Source organism: the organism of the source record quoted next, unplaced genomic scaffold (assembly GCF_019419815.1).
Source record: "Pyrus x bretschneideri cultivar Hongxiangsu unplaced genomic scaffold, Pyrus_bretschneideri_v1 Contig4, whole genome shotgun sequence".
Classification (NCBI taxonomy): Eukaryota; Viridiplantae; Streptophyta; class Magnoliopsida; order Rosales; family Rosaceae; genus Pyrus; species Pyrus x bretschneideri.
The window spans coordinates 8,905,657-8,922,181 of record NW_025999723.1 but is presented as its reverse complement, the minus strand read 5'-3'; the positions used below and the strand labels follow the sequence as shown (position 1 = coordinate 8,922,181).

The 16,525-nt window shown below is 34.9% G+C and overlaps 1 protein-coding gene and 1 long non-coding RNA gene across 7 annotated transcripts; both read right to left on the bottom strand.

Moving 5' to 3' along the window:
- Positions 1-8,293: 8,293 nt before the first annotated feature.
- Positions 8,294-12,236, bottom strand: LOC125468971. 6 transcript variants are annotated; one of them, XR_007251314.1, is made up of 5 exons: positions 11,916-12,236; positions 11,416-11,568; positions 9,076-11,324; positions 8,779-8,892; positions 8,294-8,598 (listed from the first exon to the last, which is right to left on the bottom strand). It is a non-coding gene; the product is annotated as an uncharacterized LOC125468971 (long non-coding RNA). The 6 variants fall into 6 exon arrangements; XR_007251312.1 differs by having other exon boundaries at positions 8,783-8,892; XR_007251310.1 differs by having other exon boundaries at positions 8,887-8,892; positions 11,916-12,235.
- Positions 12,237-14,803: 2,567 nt separating this feature from the next.
- LOC103958438 lies at positions 14,804-16,147 on the bottom strand. Its single transcript, XM_009370696.3, has 2 exons — positions 15,927-16,147; positions 14,804-15,817 (listed from the first exon to the last, which is right to left on the bottom strand). Exons 1-2 carry the CDS (start codon positions 15,975-15,977, stop codon positions 15,128-15,130), a joined length of 741 nt encoding a protein of 246 aa, XP_009368971.3. The 5' UTR covers positions 15,978-16,147; the 3' UTR covers positions 14,804-15,127.
- Positions 16,148-16,525: the final 378 nt, after the last annotated feature.

The following is a 16,525-nucleotide window of genomic DNA, read 5'->3' as shown; positions in this document are numbered from 1 at the left end:
CCGTTAAATTGTGATTTTTCGTTTATAACCGTCGAAAACTTTTGTTTTGTTACCTAATCTCTGAACGTTTGTTTTTGTGATTTTTTACGTATATGATCTCAGAGTGTGTACAAACAAGTTTGACAGTTAGATCATTGAAATTTTTTTCGTAGAATGTGTATCACGTTAAAACAGTAGACTAAATAAACACTTAAGAGTTAATGTTATACTTTCATTAAGTATAAAATAAGATTTTGTGGTATCCACTAGTAGAAATATTTTAGATTGAAGATCAAATTTTTTCATTGCATTTTTATAGGGTCAAGGAGTGTAGCTGTAAAAAATATCAAAATCGGAGCTCGAATAACCGTTAAATTGTGATTTTTCGTTTATAACCATCGAAAACTTTTGTTTTGTCACCTAATCTCTGAACGTTTGTTTTTTTGTGATTTTTTTATGTATGTGATCTTGGAGTGTGTACAAAAAAGTTTGACGGTTGGATCGTTGAAAAAAGTTTCGTAGAATGTATATTGTGTCAAAACAGTAGATTAAAAAACACTTAAGAGTTAATGTTATACTTCCATTAAGTATAAAATAAGATTTTGTGGTATCCACTAGTGTAAATATTTTAAATTGAAGACCGAATTCGTTCATTGCATTCTTATAGGGTCGAGGAGTGCAGCTGTAAAAAAATCATTAAAACCGGAGCTAAAATAACCGTTAAATTGTGATTTTTTGTTTATAATCATCGAAATTTTTTGTTCCGTTACCTCATCTCTGAATGTTTTTCTTTTTGTGATTTTTTACGTATGCAATCTTGTAGTATCTACAAACAAGTTTGACGGTTAGATCATTGAAACTAGTTTCATAGAATGTATATCTCTGTTAAATTTGCCTAAATTTTGAAGTGTGAAAAGTAATTTGTGCTAAATTTTTATTTATGTTTTTCAAGTATTGATTAGACAATATTTAGTTTGTGTGATGACATTTTCATTGTACAATTATATTTTTGTTTCTTTATTGCATATTTTACATGAGTTATTATCTATTAAACGAAACAATTATTTATTTTTGACAAAAAAAAATATTTATTTAATTTTTAAAAACATATTCTATTTAAATACATATTATTTATTTATTTATGAAACCAAACAATTATTATTTTATTTGTTAAAATTGTAAAAAAAATTTAGGGGGAATTTAAAATTTTGGGTAATTTTTAAAAACGTATTTTATTTAAATACATATTATTTATTTATTTATGAAACCAAACAATTATTATTTTATTTTTTAAAATTGTAAAAAAATTTTGGGGGGAATTTAAAATTTTGGGAGGGAATTTTAAATTTTGGGTGGCAATTTTGGGGGGGGGGGGGGAATTTTGCCGCCATTTTTTTTCTGTCAATTAAAACCGACAGGAATGAAAATGTTTCTGTCGGTTTTAACGGACAGTAATGTCAATTTTCCAACTTAATACCCCTCCTTCCCCCTTTTATCCTTTCCGCATTTCTTTGTCTTCTATTCTTGCCACACACGAGCAAACTCTATCTGAAAGCCGAAAGGTATTCCCTTTTCATATCTTCTCTCCCAATATCTTTAGGGTTAATTTCAATTTTCTTATGCTATTTGCAGTGGTGCTTTTTAGGTTTAATTATTTGATTTCATAGCAATGGCAAGGCATGGTGGAGAACTGGGAGCTAGCACACCAGGAGCTCTCCATTATCATAGATCTCATCAACACTGTAAATATTTCAATTCTCATTCGATTTCAGGGAGAGATTTAATTGAAGGAGCAACGCTTGTTGTGATTGAGTGATTTTAAAGGATATTGAATCGTATTCTGTGGATTTTGAGGGAGGGATTGAGTGATTTTAAAGGATAGTGAATTGTTTTCTATGGATTCCAAAGAACTCTATCACCGGCCTTCCAAGGCCGGCCGTACGTGAACGGAGGCAGCTCTCCATTTTCAGTGCCATCGTCGTCACAGAAGCTTCTCTCCAGCTCCAGATACTCGCCGCTTTTTCCATTGATGATTCTTTCCTTCTCTGTCTTCGTCTGGAGCTTCGTCGCTGGAGCTCTCTTTCATCGACCTAATCGCAAAGGCCAGCAATGGCGTTAAGGATTCTACACGTGCTTGCTCTTCTTCTTCTTAGGGTTTTCACTCGGCCTATTGTCGTTCGACCGCGTTGATGACGACGAGATTCGAGGTTGGAGCTTCCATTCATATGGAAAATGCAGAAAGTTGTTGTTTATTTTTTTTTTAATTATTAATATATTTTCTGTCGGTTGTATCCGACAAGAATGATTTTGTTTATTCTTTTTAATAAATGTGTTGTCGGTTATATCCGACAGAAATTCTCTTTTTTATTCACTATTAATATATTCTCTGTCGATTATATCTGATACAATTTCTGTTGGTTTTAGAGTATTTTCTGTCGGAAAATTCATTTCCTGACGCTGACAATTATGTTGCTTATTATATCCTTCACTGCATCCATTTTCTGTCGGATTTTGCTTAAAATCCGACAATAATATACTTTTTTGTCAGTTTTTGGACCGCCAGTTATAGATAATTTTGTAGTAGTGCCAGCAGCGTCCCGACAAGCAACCCTTCAACCAACCACGAATCGAGCATCTGGCAATGTACATTTTCGCATAGGTCCTCAGGATAACGTATACTCTCGTTTTAGCGCATGAATGAGCGTACACTCCTGATTAAGCCCACAGACGAGCATACATTGACGGCTGAGCCACACTCCAATTATCAACATGGACAATCTTCTAAGCGAAGTGGTCATTCGCGGCTTGGTCCGCAATGAGCATCATCTACCTCACATCGAAGTAGGCAGCATAACGGACAGAAAGAAGCAGTCACTTAATCTGACTTAAGTTCAACCGACAGCCTACAAGTAACATACTCGCCTAATAGGAACATACTACATGCACCATAGTCGCAACATTGACAAGTCAAGCATAAGGAAGAGCAGACTAGACCAACATGTCACGACTAGGGGCAGTCGAAAGCTCCGTTGCCCCAACAAAGGTAAATTCAAGAAGAAGTTGAGAGACTCCTGACCAAACAATTGCGTGATTTCCTGCACAACGAAGCTACTGACGAATTCCTCTTGCTACGCACAACTTGGCCCAAGCTGACCCTCAGCTCCGGGCTCATAGTCGTGCCTACTTGCCCCACGACTTCTGGCTAGCCTCAATCTGTCACTATGGCTCCCAACCATGCCGATCTTGTACCACGGTTCACAACCGTGCCAATCTTGCCATACGACTCCTAACCACGCCGACTAAGCCCACGTTACTTCAAACTTCGAAGCATCCAATGATAGAGTAGAATACGAGGCTTTACTAGCAACCCCTGCTAGCGAAAAACTTAATGGTGAAGAAGCTTGTAATTTGTTTAGATTCTCAACTGACCACCAACCAAGCCTCAAAAGAACACATGATGAAACATCTAAGGAAGAGTCAAAGATGATCAAAATGATATTTATTTAAATCCCTCTTATTACTCCTCATCAAATCCTTATTCAAAAGGTAACTCCCAAAACTTCCTATTTAATTTGGGATTAACTACCATGTTAATTGCAGGATATTATTTCACATAATATCTTGCAATTATTCTCCAAATACACCATATATGACCTCCAAATAAGGCATGCCACTCTCTTATAAATAGCTCTATTATCCTATTAAAAAGTTAAGTCATTTGCTACCCGCAAACTCCTAAACATATTATTTTCATAATTCTAACTTTGGCATCGGAGATTCTTCAGCCAAAGCACACCCCCCCCCCAACAAAAAAAAAATCATTATGGGTGTGTGAGGCTTTTGATCTTAATATTAGGTGTTATTATTTTGCAAGTGCATTTTCGTCAAATAAGAAGATGACAGAAATTTACATCCACAACGATATACAAGACAATACTACAACCACCAGCTCAACCCCCTTAATGTGTTTTTGCTGAGCTTGTCGACATGATTGATGGAACTAACTAACGTGTTTATTAAGAGATGTGCATCCAATATTCCAGAGTTTGATATTATAAGCAAGGGAAATTTAAGATCAGTCGCGTTGGCGCTCATGGGGGTGATGTATTGATCTTATCACTCTTCTATGAATAATTATTAGTAATAATGTCTTTTTATGTTTTTGTTTTGGGATGAGCTAAGATACATACGCCTCATCTAGCCTTTAATTAGGATTGAATTAGAATGAAAACTCGTAAAATTCTAAGTATATTAAACGCCAAGATGAATGATTTTTCATTTTTTTTTACTAGAAGGGGATTAGATATAAAGAAATTTCTCCCTTAGGATCCTCCTATTTTGAGGAGAGATTTTTCGATGTACCGGAAACATGGTTCAATACCCAAGTGTAATAATATACAAGTGATTCGATATTTGAAGAAAATTTCAACCATTTGTTTTATGACATTTAGTGTACCATACCATGTTTTTAGTACACTGAAAATTTTCTCTATTTTGAGGGGGTTTGGAAACGACAAGATTCCTTTAGTAATTCATCTACTACATACCAAAGAATTTTTTTTTCATGTTTTCCTTCAACATACCTTTGTATTGTGAGTTCAATCCTAAGGATTAAACCAGGCCGTAGTATAATTATTTTTGTCACGGTAATTAATTACATTTGGAGTTGATTATTACTCCTAACATAAATTAACTTCATCTTCAATAGATGTGAGTATCAATATGACATAATAATCCATCAGAACCATACTTGGCAGTTGGCACTTCTCCGTGAATTATCCGTTGTTTTCAATAGCACAGAGAGTACACAAAACCAATACTTTGGAAATTATTTATTTATTTATTTATTTTGCACATACTTAATTAGTTGTGCTGACTTGTGAGTAAAATTATTTTTCAAAAAAAAAAGTTTATGTGAATAATTTAAAAGTATATAATAAATTCAAGAGGAGCCAACATGGTGTCACCAGTAGCGGAACTAAATAGTTAAGAAATAGCTCAAAAGAATTTGATATGATAAAAGTTTACAAGTTGGTTATGTTTATGTGTATTATACAAAGTATAAAATGTGTTTTTTTTTTAAATTGGCATTATATCAACTTGCATTAATCTATATAGACACCAATGACTATATAGACACCAAAGTCATTGTCCAAAAATTGAGTGCTACAATATGAAATTAGTGTTCACTGTTGATTAAGAGTAGGAAAATAACATCTCCACCATTTTTCAGAATTAACCAAATATTAAATTAGTGTTGAATATGATTTCCTTCTATTTATAATTGCACTCACTCTCTCTTTGCTAGCTAATAGCTATGGGTTACTAACTTGCTACTACATGGGAGTGGTGGTGTGGTGGGTGTGATTTGAATGAAACAGAAAGATTATGACTCAATTAATTTTGATTTAGAAGTTAATTATTCTTCTTTCGAGCGACAACCACTTTTATACTTGTTCACCATACATGACAATGACCAATTCTACGTGCTTACATCTATAACTCTCACTGATCAAGACACAAAAACACTAACAACAAGAAATACTAGAGATGATGAGCTCTATCCCCAAATTAGAGAAACAACTCAAGTAAAAATGTGTGACACGATATTTTCTTAGAAATTAATACAATGAACACCTTTGAGTAAATAATTGCTCTTTTACTCGTAGTTATGATCAATGATGAATCTAGGAATTTTCACAAATGTAAGGCTATAATTTTCTTTTTCCTGTCTGCTATGTGTGGCTATGTAACTGACTTTGTGTTACGAACTTAATTAGGAGTTGTTAAAGGGGACTAGGCCAAGTTTTAGTAGGGCGGGGTGAGTAAATTTTCACTTAAGATATTAACTTCATGAAAACTAGCACTAAAATTTTCAACTAGTCATATTTTGGACGGTGTTGTGTGAAAACAACTGATTGGAAAAGAGAAAATTAAAAATCTTATAGTTTTTGTTCGTTTGGAGTTAAACTTAGATATAACACAAAATCAACAAGTCACGAGATGATGGATCAACCTTATGAATTAAGTGATAAAGTGACGATGGACATGCATTAAGGCATGTACAACAAGGTCAAATTGGTAGAGGGCTGAAAGCCATATGGTGCACGTTGATTGCTCAAAAAGGGCATGAGAATACTAACACACAACACAGGTTGCAAATTGCTTCATCAGAATAAGACACAAGAGCTTCATTAATCGGCACAAAACATGACCTTAAGCAGGCTCCATCCACGATAACGACGGACAGGGAATGCATTAATTCATAATTAATTGACATCTTAACAAGAATTTTTTTGGTCCATCAGCACCTTTCATCCAACTTCTATCTTTATTATCCCAAAAAAAAAAAGAGTAACGCTAAAAGAAAGGTTGGATTCTTGAATTTTTATGAGTAATCGTGTTAACACATCCCATCCAAAAAATTTAACCTTTTATTTTATTTTATTTTAAATACAATAACAACAACAATCAAGTTTTGTCCCACTAAGTAGAATCGTCTGTATGAATTCTAGAACGCTATTTGCTCAATTTTGCTCCAAGTATTCCATTAGCTCCAAGCACTCCATATATTTTCTTATAATCTCTTTTAAAGTCTTCCTCTACCCTTTTTGCCATGACCCTCCATCTCTTAGTCGTATTTTCTAACTGGAGCATATGTAGTTCTTCAGTTCACGTGTCCAAACAATCTTAACTGATGTTCTCTCATTTTATCTTCAATTGCGGTCACTCCTACTTTACCTCCGATATCCTCGTTCTTAATCCTATCTTTTCTCGTGAGGCCACACATCTGACGAAGCATTTTCATCTCCACTATACTCATTTTTTTGCACGTGTTACTTTTTGACCGCCTAACATTCTGTGTCATAAAGCATCGGTGACCTTATTGTCATCCTATAAAAAAAGTTCTTGAGCCTTAGTTGCATAAGATGGCCGCACAACACACCCAATGCACACATCCACTTCATCCATCCAGCTTGTATTCTATGGTTGAGATCTACATCTAATCTCCGTTATTTTGCAAGATAGATTCAAGATACCGAAAGCATTCATTCTTCAATACTTCATGGTCTCCAATTCCTCACCTCTAGCTCATTTGCACCCTCATTCTCACTAAACTTGCACTTCGTATACTCTGTTGTTGACTTACTTAGGTGAAAACCTTTAGATTCCAACACTTTCCGCCAAAGGTTAAGCTTCACATCCACTCCCTCCTGTGTTTCATCTATTAGCACTATATAACCTACGTAAAGCATACATCAAGGAATATCATCTTGAATATGTCTCATTAACTCGTCTATCACCAATGCAAAAAGGTAAAAACTTAAACCTGAGCCTTGGTGTAACTCTATAGTTATGGGAAAGCTTTTGGTTTCCTTCATAAGTTCTTACTATAGTCTTTACTCCATCATACATATTCCTTATTGCTTGAATATATGCTACTTGTAAAGGATTCTCTTGGGACATTACTATACGCTTTTTCCAAATCTATAAAGATCATGTGCAAATCATTTTTCATATCTTTATATCGCTCCATTGATCGTCGTAAACGATAGATTGCCTCCATTGTCGAGCGCTCTGGCATGGACCCAAATTGATTCTATGAGACTTGTGTCGCTCAATTAGTGTCTCCAGAGCTTCATTGTATGACTCATTAACTTAATACCCTTATAGTTCATGCAATTTTATATGTCGCACTCATTCTTGTATATAGGCAACAAATTGTTTTCTCGCCAATTACTGCGCATCTTCTTTGTTTTCAAAATCTTATTGAAAATGTTTGTTAGCCATGCTATACTCATGTCTCCCAAGACCTTCCACACTTCAATCGATATATCGTCGGGACCCATTGCTTTTCTTTACTTCATCTTTTTCAAAACTACAACCACTTCCTCTTTTTTGATTTGTGCAGTAGAGAGAGTAATTTCTACACTCTTCTGAGTTACTAACTCACAGTTACTAACTCACACAAAGAAGTACCACCTTCATTGAAGAGATTTAACTGCATTCTCCGCAGCCAGCGGCCACTATAGAACGTCCCTCTATAGTTGCCTGTCTCCTTGCCCACATACCCTATGTATACCTTCTCCATCTGAGAGTTTCTTGAACCAATTTAAGAAAAGATAGACCATGAGCCATGGAACAGCCAAGACCCAAGAGAGAGAGGAAGCCAAGTGATTTTTTAGTTAGATTTTATAAGACTAGATCTCATTTTTAGGGTGCCATAACTGCAATTCCATTCAGCAGAAAATTGACCCAACTGTCATTACAGTGCTTTGTAGCAGCAACCAAGTTTTAGGAAACAGAATCACTATTAAAAAGCAGGAAAATTTTATTTAACTTTACTTTTATTGAACATAGTAATACATATGAGTGCATCGAAAACCCGTTAGGTTTTGCCTCTCTCCCTCCTCAACTGCAGGAAAGAAAAAAAAAACGGTGCTTTGGTCAACCATGGTACTTGACTCTTATGAAATCCTTCGAACACCACGTCTACGGCAGAGCTACTCAAACTTCCCGAGGTTTAACAAACACAGATGTAGTTCTTGGGGGCGCAGTGAAGCATCCTGAGGAAGCATCATACGCAGATCTCTTAACAATTTCATCTGTTGACGTTACCTGCAACAAGTTCATATTAAAGAGCTATAAGAAAACAAATCAAGGAGGCCTTCTTTAAAGCAAATTCTAGTGATATGAGCTCATAAAAATAAACAACTAAATCAGGAGGTATGATCTCATCATTCAGAATCTTTTTTTAGGCTTGAGATGTTATGCAGAAAATCTCTGGTGCTATTCTACCGACATTGCATCCAGCTGAGATAGCCCTGGCACGCCTTCATGACCATCTTCAATGCATACTACTATGACTCCAAGGAGAAATGAAGGACCAGTATTATAGAAACGTACCTGTTCCTGAAAATTTGAATATTATGTATTAAAACTTGGGAGTGAATTTGGTTTATCTCTAAAAGAGATGGGTCGGCTCATAGCGTTTACTATGCAACAAGCCTAGCACTTTTTCTTGGAAATATCAATTCCAAGAAAAAACTTTAAACTTTTGTAGTGGAACTTAAGTACAGATGCCAGGCCTCTCACCTGAATAACATTTGCCGTCCTCAAACGGAAAAGTGGTGAAGAGTACCTAGTAGTAATACCTAACAAATTGAAAAGTTATCCACAGCAGCGAGTATGATGCGACTTCTGAGGCTTAAAAGGATGGATCTGCTAACCTTGGTTTCATTCTGAAAAAAAAAAGAAAAAAACAAAAAGAAACAGAACCAAAATATAATCACTTGACATGTCATAGCAGTCGTTATAAAGTTTCTGATGCCAGATACACCATTATCAGAGGTTTCTGCATCACCTGTCAACATCACTAAGAAGTACACACGATCAAATGATTGTGTAAATACACGAGTGCTTACAGCAGCCAGCTGTGCTCGTTCTTCTCTTTTGGAGGAAGGCCAACACCCCAAACATTATATTTGAGAAAGAGACAGACATGTTATAGCAGGCATGGATTACTCAATCAGAAAAGATGACATAGGACTATAGGAGTGGGATTTATTCTTGGAACACAGAAAGCATTCAACTTGTAACTCGGAAGTAGCATTACAATGCAGAAGATCATACATTTATTCTAGCAGTTCGATATGCGATCAGCTAAAATCTTGAAATCTTATGTAACAACTATAACTAAGACTCTAACTTGGGAATGAGATTAGCAATTGACCTATTGAACCAATCACCAGAACTCTATGAGTAACGATCAAGTGATTTTGACCGAAGCAGCTTATCGCAGGCGTGGAAAATTGGTATTCCCTAAAGTTAGGGAATCATTTAAATACTGATTGGTCATACAATATCCCAGAAATGAACTACAGAAAAATGAATTCATAAACATTAAAAGTAATCCTAGCAGCCTGCCATTTCATAATTGTCACTTTATAGTTTATAGTATACTACAAACACTTGATAATGTATGGTCAATGCAACAGTGTAAAATAAACATTATCCAAAGAACAGAGAAAAATACATGAATTTTTCATTCATCAACATTAAATACAAGTTAAGACCTGTCCGAGTGCTATTATACTTGTAGCTAAGTGATTTATCCTGAATCTCTCCTCTAAAGAAATTTCCATAGGAGTCTACAAGGAATGGACTGAGTTAGACAAGAAGTTACCAGTCTGAAGTCCAATAAATACTGCAGAAGTACACATACCTTCAGAGTCACGATGTCAAACAGAGTTTTGTTGTCATGCGCAGAAACATAATTGATCTTGAAAACAAATGTAGTTGTCAATCGTATCGTTTTGCTATGTTAATTATCGTCATTTGACCTTTAAAGCATCAACATGAACAATGCAATAACATCCTCAACGAAATGTAAGCATCTAAAAATTAGACTCCAGATTGACTAAAGTTCATAAACTGCTGATACTCAGACTTGTTAAGCCCACCTTACAGCTGGCACTCAACCTGGTCAAGGATTTCACAAAACACACTCACTGTGATGACTATGTTCTGTCATAAAAAGAAATTGTGTGTTCAAGAAATACCAAGCTTATGTAGCAGTAGCACCAAAACAAAGAAAATAAAAATATTGATCCAAGATCAGAGAAAATTTAAACGTAAATCGAAACAATATCTGATGTATGTTTAAAGGACACTGGAAATAATTAGTCAGGATTCTGATGGGAGTTTAATTACATATTCAATCTGAAAGATAGTAGATAATATTTATGTAAAACAGCAATGCCAACTATAGCTAAATCACTTTAAATGGTCCACGAATAACTTTTAACACAAACGGGCGACTACCATAAAACAATTAAATTACCAATAACTAAGAATCTTCAAAACTTAATTTGTTAGAATTGGTGAGTTTTATGATCTTATCTACTTCAGCATTCTCAATGGCATGCACACCTCGATACTCCTCTAATGTGTAAGGCTACAGATTGAAATTTTAAAACAAAAAGTTAGTTGATCAGAATTCATTGTATTTAGTCTAGGGAGACAAAACGGTTTATCTAGCAGTGCATTGATAAAACTGAATAGCAAAGAACAAATGCAAAACCATTCTTACAATTTTGGCGTCCAAATCAGGGGACACATTAAAAGCTCTGTAATCTTTGATATGTGGAAATTTTTCTTTCACCTAACAAAAATCATTTTATACATGTGCCAGTTCGAAGAAGTTTCAAAGCTTCTTCAGAAGTCACATTAAGAAAAAGCAGCAATAAGAGGCTCCATGAAACTGCTTCTACAGATAACATAACATCTTACATTTTCCGGAAGCCCGTGTTTACCTTCTTCAAGCTTTACTTATATATCCTCACCTGCTAGCACAGAAGTCTCATTGCACAATTTTATGATTTAATCATGAACTCCATTACTCGAACTTGAAGTAAGAATTAGTAAAGTCCTTACCTATAATTCCATCACTCGAACAAGATAAAGCAGCGGCTTTACTAGCAAATAAGTAGCAGGACCATTTCAAACATCCACATTCCAGGCAATAATCGATTCACTAACACAGACCGCCCTTGAATACAACAAACCACCATGCAGTTGATCACCCCACTGCACAGGCATTACAAGATCATAACTTAGCACTAACATGGAAATTGTTCCGAATTCCCCTCCCTCCCGTAGTTTGGATTAAATTAGAATATCGCTCGAATAAAATAAATTCTACAAAATTCAATACACAATGCAAATTTATCACAACAGTAACAAAGTTTAATCCTTTAATCAAAACCCACAACAACTCCTTAATCTTACTTTTACACAAGTTTCTCATATTTTTATTTGTCACCCCTAATTTTTTTTGCCAGCAAATTCTAATGCAACATTTGGTCCCGAAATTTACGGAAAAACAACGTAGAAATTCTCGACAGGTTTTTGGAGCAAGAGAGAGAATAAGAAACCTGGGAGGTCGAAGCGGACTGCTCCTCGGCCGACATTGATGCGGAGGAGGACGGCTTGCATTGCATTGCCAATTCGGGTTTCTGAAAACCTCGGCGGAGTGGAGTGGAAGGGGGTTTGGTTCGGAGGCGAAACGGCGCCGTAGAGAGGATGAAGGACACGTGGTGAGGCGTTGAGGAGGGAAGTGGCGCATGGTCGTTGGAGCAGTTGGTGATGGCGGATAAAAAAGAATTGGAGACGAATATAATAAAGGCATTGGCTTTTTGTTTTAAGAGAATTTCAGATAAAGAGGGTGTGATTGTGAGGCTCTGAAATTTGCTGTTTTTCTTCAGATTCTTCCATTTTTCTTGTAAATTGTTTTCTACTGTTTTATTTTAAATTACCGTTGACGATGTTATTTTAAGGGATAAATTGTGGTTTGACCTCCTAAACTGTCATTCTAGTTGAAATTAACCTTCTAAACTATTTTTTTGTAAATTAACCTCCTGAACTATTTAAAATCAACCAATTAACTCCATATCGTTAGATTGTGGAATCAATTCCATCAAATTCGAGGGCAAATTAGTTATTTCATCATTAATTGTTTCTTATCAACTATAACCACCAATAAAATTTTGAAACATAGACACAAAAGAATTCAAAAATATATAGCATAACTAGAAAACATAAAAAACCAAACATTTATGTAACGGAGCATTACATATTATTTTGTTATCACATGTTATAATTACATTGTTGGTTATTGTTGATAAGTAAGAATTAACGAAGGAAAAACTAATTTTCCTTTGAATTTGATGAAATAGTGGATGAAATCTACCGACAAATACCTTTTCATTTTTGTTCTAGCCTATCAACAAACTAATGATTTTATCATGCAAGGTAAAAAAAAAAATATAAAAAAATTTATCTTGCCATTTAGAACGCTAATAATAATTTTCAAGTAATTTAATAATCATTTCATTAGGGTCCGTAACAATTTTAGCTCGTAAAGCTACATATTGATATAAAAAAATAAAATATGAAAGCATTGCTTTTTTTTTTTTTGTTTTTTTTGAAAACTAAAATCATTTCTTTTGAAAGAAAAGATTAAACTTTAAAAATAGTTTTCACGCATCTCAGTGCTCTCTGTATATCTACTAACGATATTATCCTACTATTTTTTGAACGTTAATATTTGTGCTTTAATATTCGTTTTCGTAATGTCCCGATTATGTAGACTTTAGCTCGTGAATTTTAAATACAAACTGACCTACAAAGCATGTGATCACATACCAAACGACAGTGACAATGGATTGATGGGAAATACGCACAATAAAATTGGCTACTAACTTTTAAACAAAAGTGGAATCAGACGAACACTAAAGGCTCGTTTGGATGTGCTTTTAAAATGAATGAAAGCACTTTTAGAGAAAAAAATTTGATTCCCAAAGCACTTAAAGTGTTTTCTGCAAGAAACACCAGCTATGTACTTCTTCTAGGAAATACTTTAAGTGTTTTTCTAGAATTTATTTGCATTTTTACTAAGTATTAGTTCCAAAAATATTTTCAACACAATCGTTTCCAGTCATTTTAAAAGCACATCCAAACGAGCTCTAAATATTTAACAGAAAGCACTTCCTGGTAGTTTATATACAGCTTACTATAGTGTTCCCATTTCTTGTTTTGATCAAAATTTTATTATTGATTTTATATGTGCATAATTTTCTAAATTTGATATGTTGTTGAGTAGACCATTACCCTTGCAAAAAGTGTGGGACCTTATTGTCAAATTTCTCACTGAGCATGTTAGTTCATGATGATCATATAGCTCAATGGTTTCAAACTAAGAAAGCAACGTCCATAAACATTATATATTATTACTTCCTTTAAATTCATTGACTTACTTCATTAGTCTAAACGAACCATATTATTGTACAAACATTCCAGTTCAAATTTGACCTTACTGTGTGCACTTAGTTTCCTGTTGAACCTTTGCTGGCTATGAAGGTTTTCTTTATGATAAAAGCTCTCAAATATCGATAGCATCGCGATATGTTGATGATATTATCTGATAGAAGATAATTTTGGTATACCATAAATAAGTATTATTGCTATTGATTTGCTACAACAACATTGCCACTTGAGAACATTGTTGTCGTAATAGTGCTATTTGAGATCATTTTTCATTATTTCTTTCTTCTTTTTTTAATTAATTTTTAGTTAAAATGGTCTATGAGATTAGTATAACTCCACTTTGGTCCTTGATAATGAAAATTGATAGAAGTGGTCCATGTGTTTGTTCACCGTAAATCATTTTGATCATTTCATGAAAAATATGTCAATATCATTGTTAAGTGGATGGGTAGGTTTGACAAAAACACCCTTGAAAATGTGGTCACATAGTCGTTTACGTGACAATGTAACGTGAATATTGATAGACTTTCATGGAAGGACCAAAATAATTTACGATGGACAAACACAATGATCACTTCTATCAATTTTTATTATCAGAAACTAAATTGAGAGGTTATACTAATCTCAAAAACCATTTGAACTTCAAAAAAAAAAAAAAACCTTTTTAAATTGATTGGGTTTTTTTTTTCTTTTTTTTAAGGTATGGTTTGTGCAAATGCATTAGTCATGATAACAAAGAATCTAATTATAGATGTCTTTGGTGGGATTATGGCAGACACTCACAGTGAAGGTGATGGTAGGTATGCATGCTTCATAAAAAGAAAAAATCTCTGGGAGATTTATGATTATTTGTCACAATAATTATGCTACTTTTATGTACCTAGAAAAAAAAAAGCAAAAAAGTGAGAAGAAATAGCATGAGCACAATTATGGCCTTAAACTAAATCATAACATTTTCCGAAATTTGGTCACTTTTGATCATCCCCAATATACCAAAGGCACACACAAAATGTGATTCTACATTAATTGGAGGCTATAGCTCCCACTAATTTTACATTAACTACAGAATTAGAGCAACTAAATTCTGAGAAGAGAAGATTGAATCATTCAAGTATTCCTCCGAGTTAAAAGCAAAAAAACAAAATAGTTATCAGATGGACCTAAAGAAGCTATGATTTTCATTTCTACGATGGTTGTTTGAAAAATTCTAACCGATATGGATTGCGCAATCCATTCCATACTGCTGCCCCTGCATGTTTGACAGTATGAAAAGGATGTGCAGCCTTAGACAATTATGTAACTAAAACGCACAAAATGTTGGTCAATGGAGAACAAGCTTTCGGCGCTTGGTGTTGGGTAATGAATCAGAACCAGAATCATCAGAGCTTACCAAACTTCCCTTGTGACCGAAACAACTAGTACCACTACAATTGCAAGAGTCTTGGTGTTGAAGTCGCCGTGGTGGAGGAGAAATGGCAACCGGTGGAATTTCAATGTACTTTAGTTGGGGAGGAGGGTGCTCCCACTGAGGCAGCGGTCCAGCCAGGAGAAGGGTTTGAAGCAGCGGTCCGGCTTCAATCACTGCTTGAAGTAGCCTCCCTTTTTCCGGCAACGGCTTCATAGCTCCCAATTTCAAAGCAGCCAGTGGCAGTGGCGGCGGTGATGACAATGGTGCCGGCGGCATCATAATAGGGTCTGAATTCGGAGATGGAACAATGGTTTCTTCGGAGTCAGAAGAGGTAAAGTGTTTGTTAGATTGACTGCCTTTTGATTCATTATCCTCATCTTTTTGCTGCTGCTTCCGTAGCTCTTGTTGGAGCACGAGTTTGTCCAAAACTAGGGTTTGGCATTTTGCTTCAGCTTCATTTCTCTCTTGGAGGGCTTTGCTGAGGAGATCTTTGAGACGAACAATTTCTTCTTCTCTTGTTGAAATCTTCTCCTTTGCTGATAAAATTGTTGTCTCAAGCTCCAAAGTTTTGCACAAAAGAGAATGCCTTAGCTCTTCTATCCCCTGCAAAATAAAAAATAAAAAAAATTAATTAGCCATGCGTATAAGAAATAGAATTTGAAAAATTGAAAGCTGAAATAGTTATCATACGAGCTCGAACGAGACCCAATACCTCTTCCTGATAGAAGAATTCCCAACTAAAAGGGCTGCACTGAACCTCCATTGGGGTTAGTGTTGGTTGCTTGGAAGTATATACTTTGGTTTCTAGTTCTTGTGATATGATGGACGTTGAACAAAACACACAAGGCCAAAAGCATTTATAGATGCTCAATTGCGCGCCAAGTGCTTTTTTTTTTTACCCTACCTATTGTGTACACAAGGACTAAACTTTTGTAGGAATGTGAAATCTGCAGTTTGAGAGACCCAAGTCTTCATCAGCTGCACCTTATGCCTGTAGCTGAGCCCCGCATAGCACGTGTGACCATCGACGAATTTTACACAGTAGTATTCGAATTACCACACTCGCTGATTACACTGTTCAACGCGTATTTTATATATATATATATATATATATATATATATATTTTAATTTATAACATCACTAATCACATCTCAAACAAAGATAAAATCATTATCGCTTCAAGACGTTAAAGTGACAAGAGCTTCTCGAATCATAAACAACAGACAATCCATATCCATTACTTTAATGTTGGAGAAATTCCTTGGTCAGATAATATAACTATAAGAAAAAGATCATATTTGATCAATGAT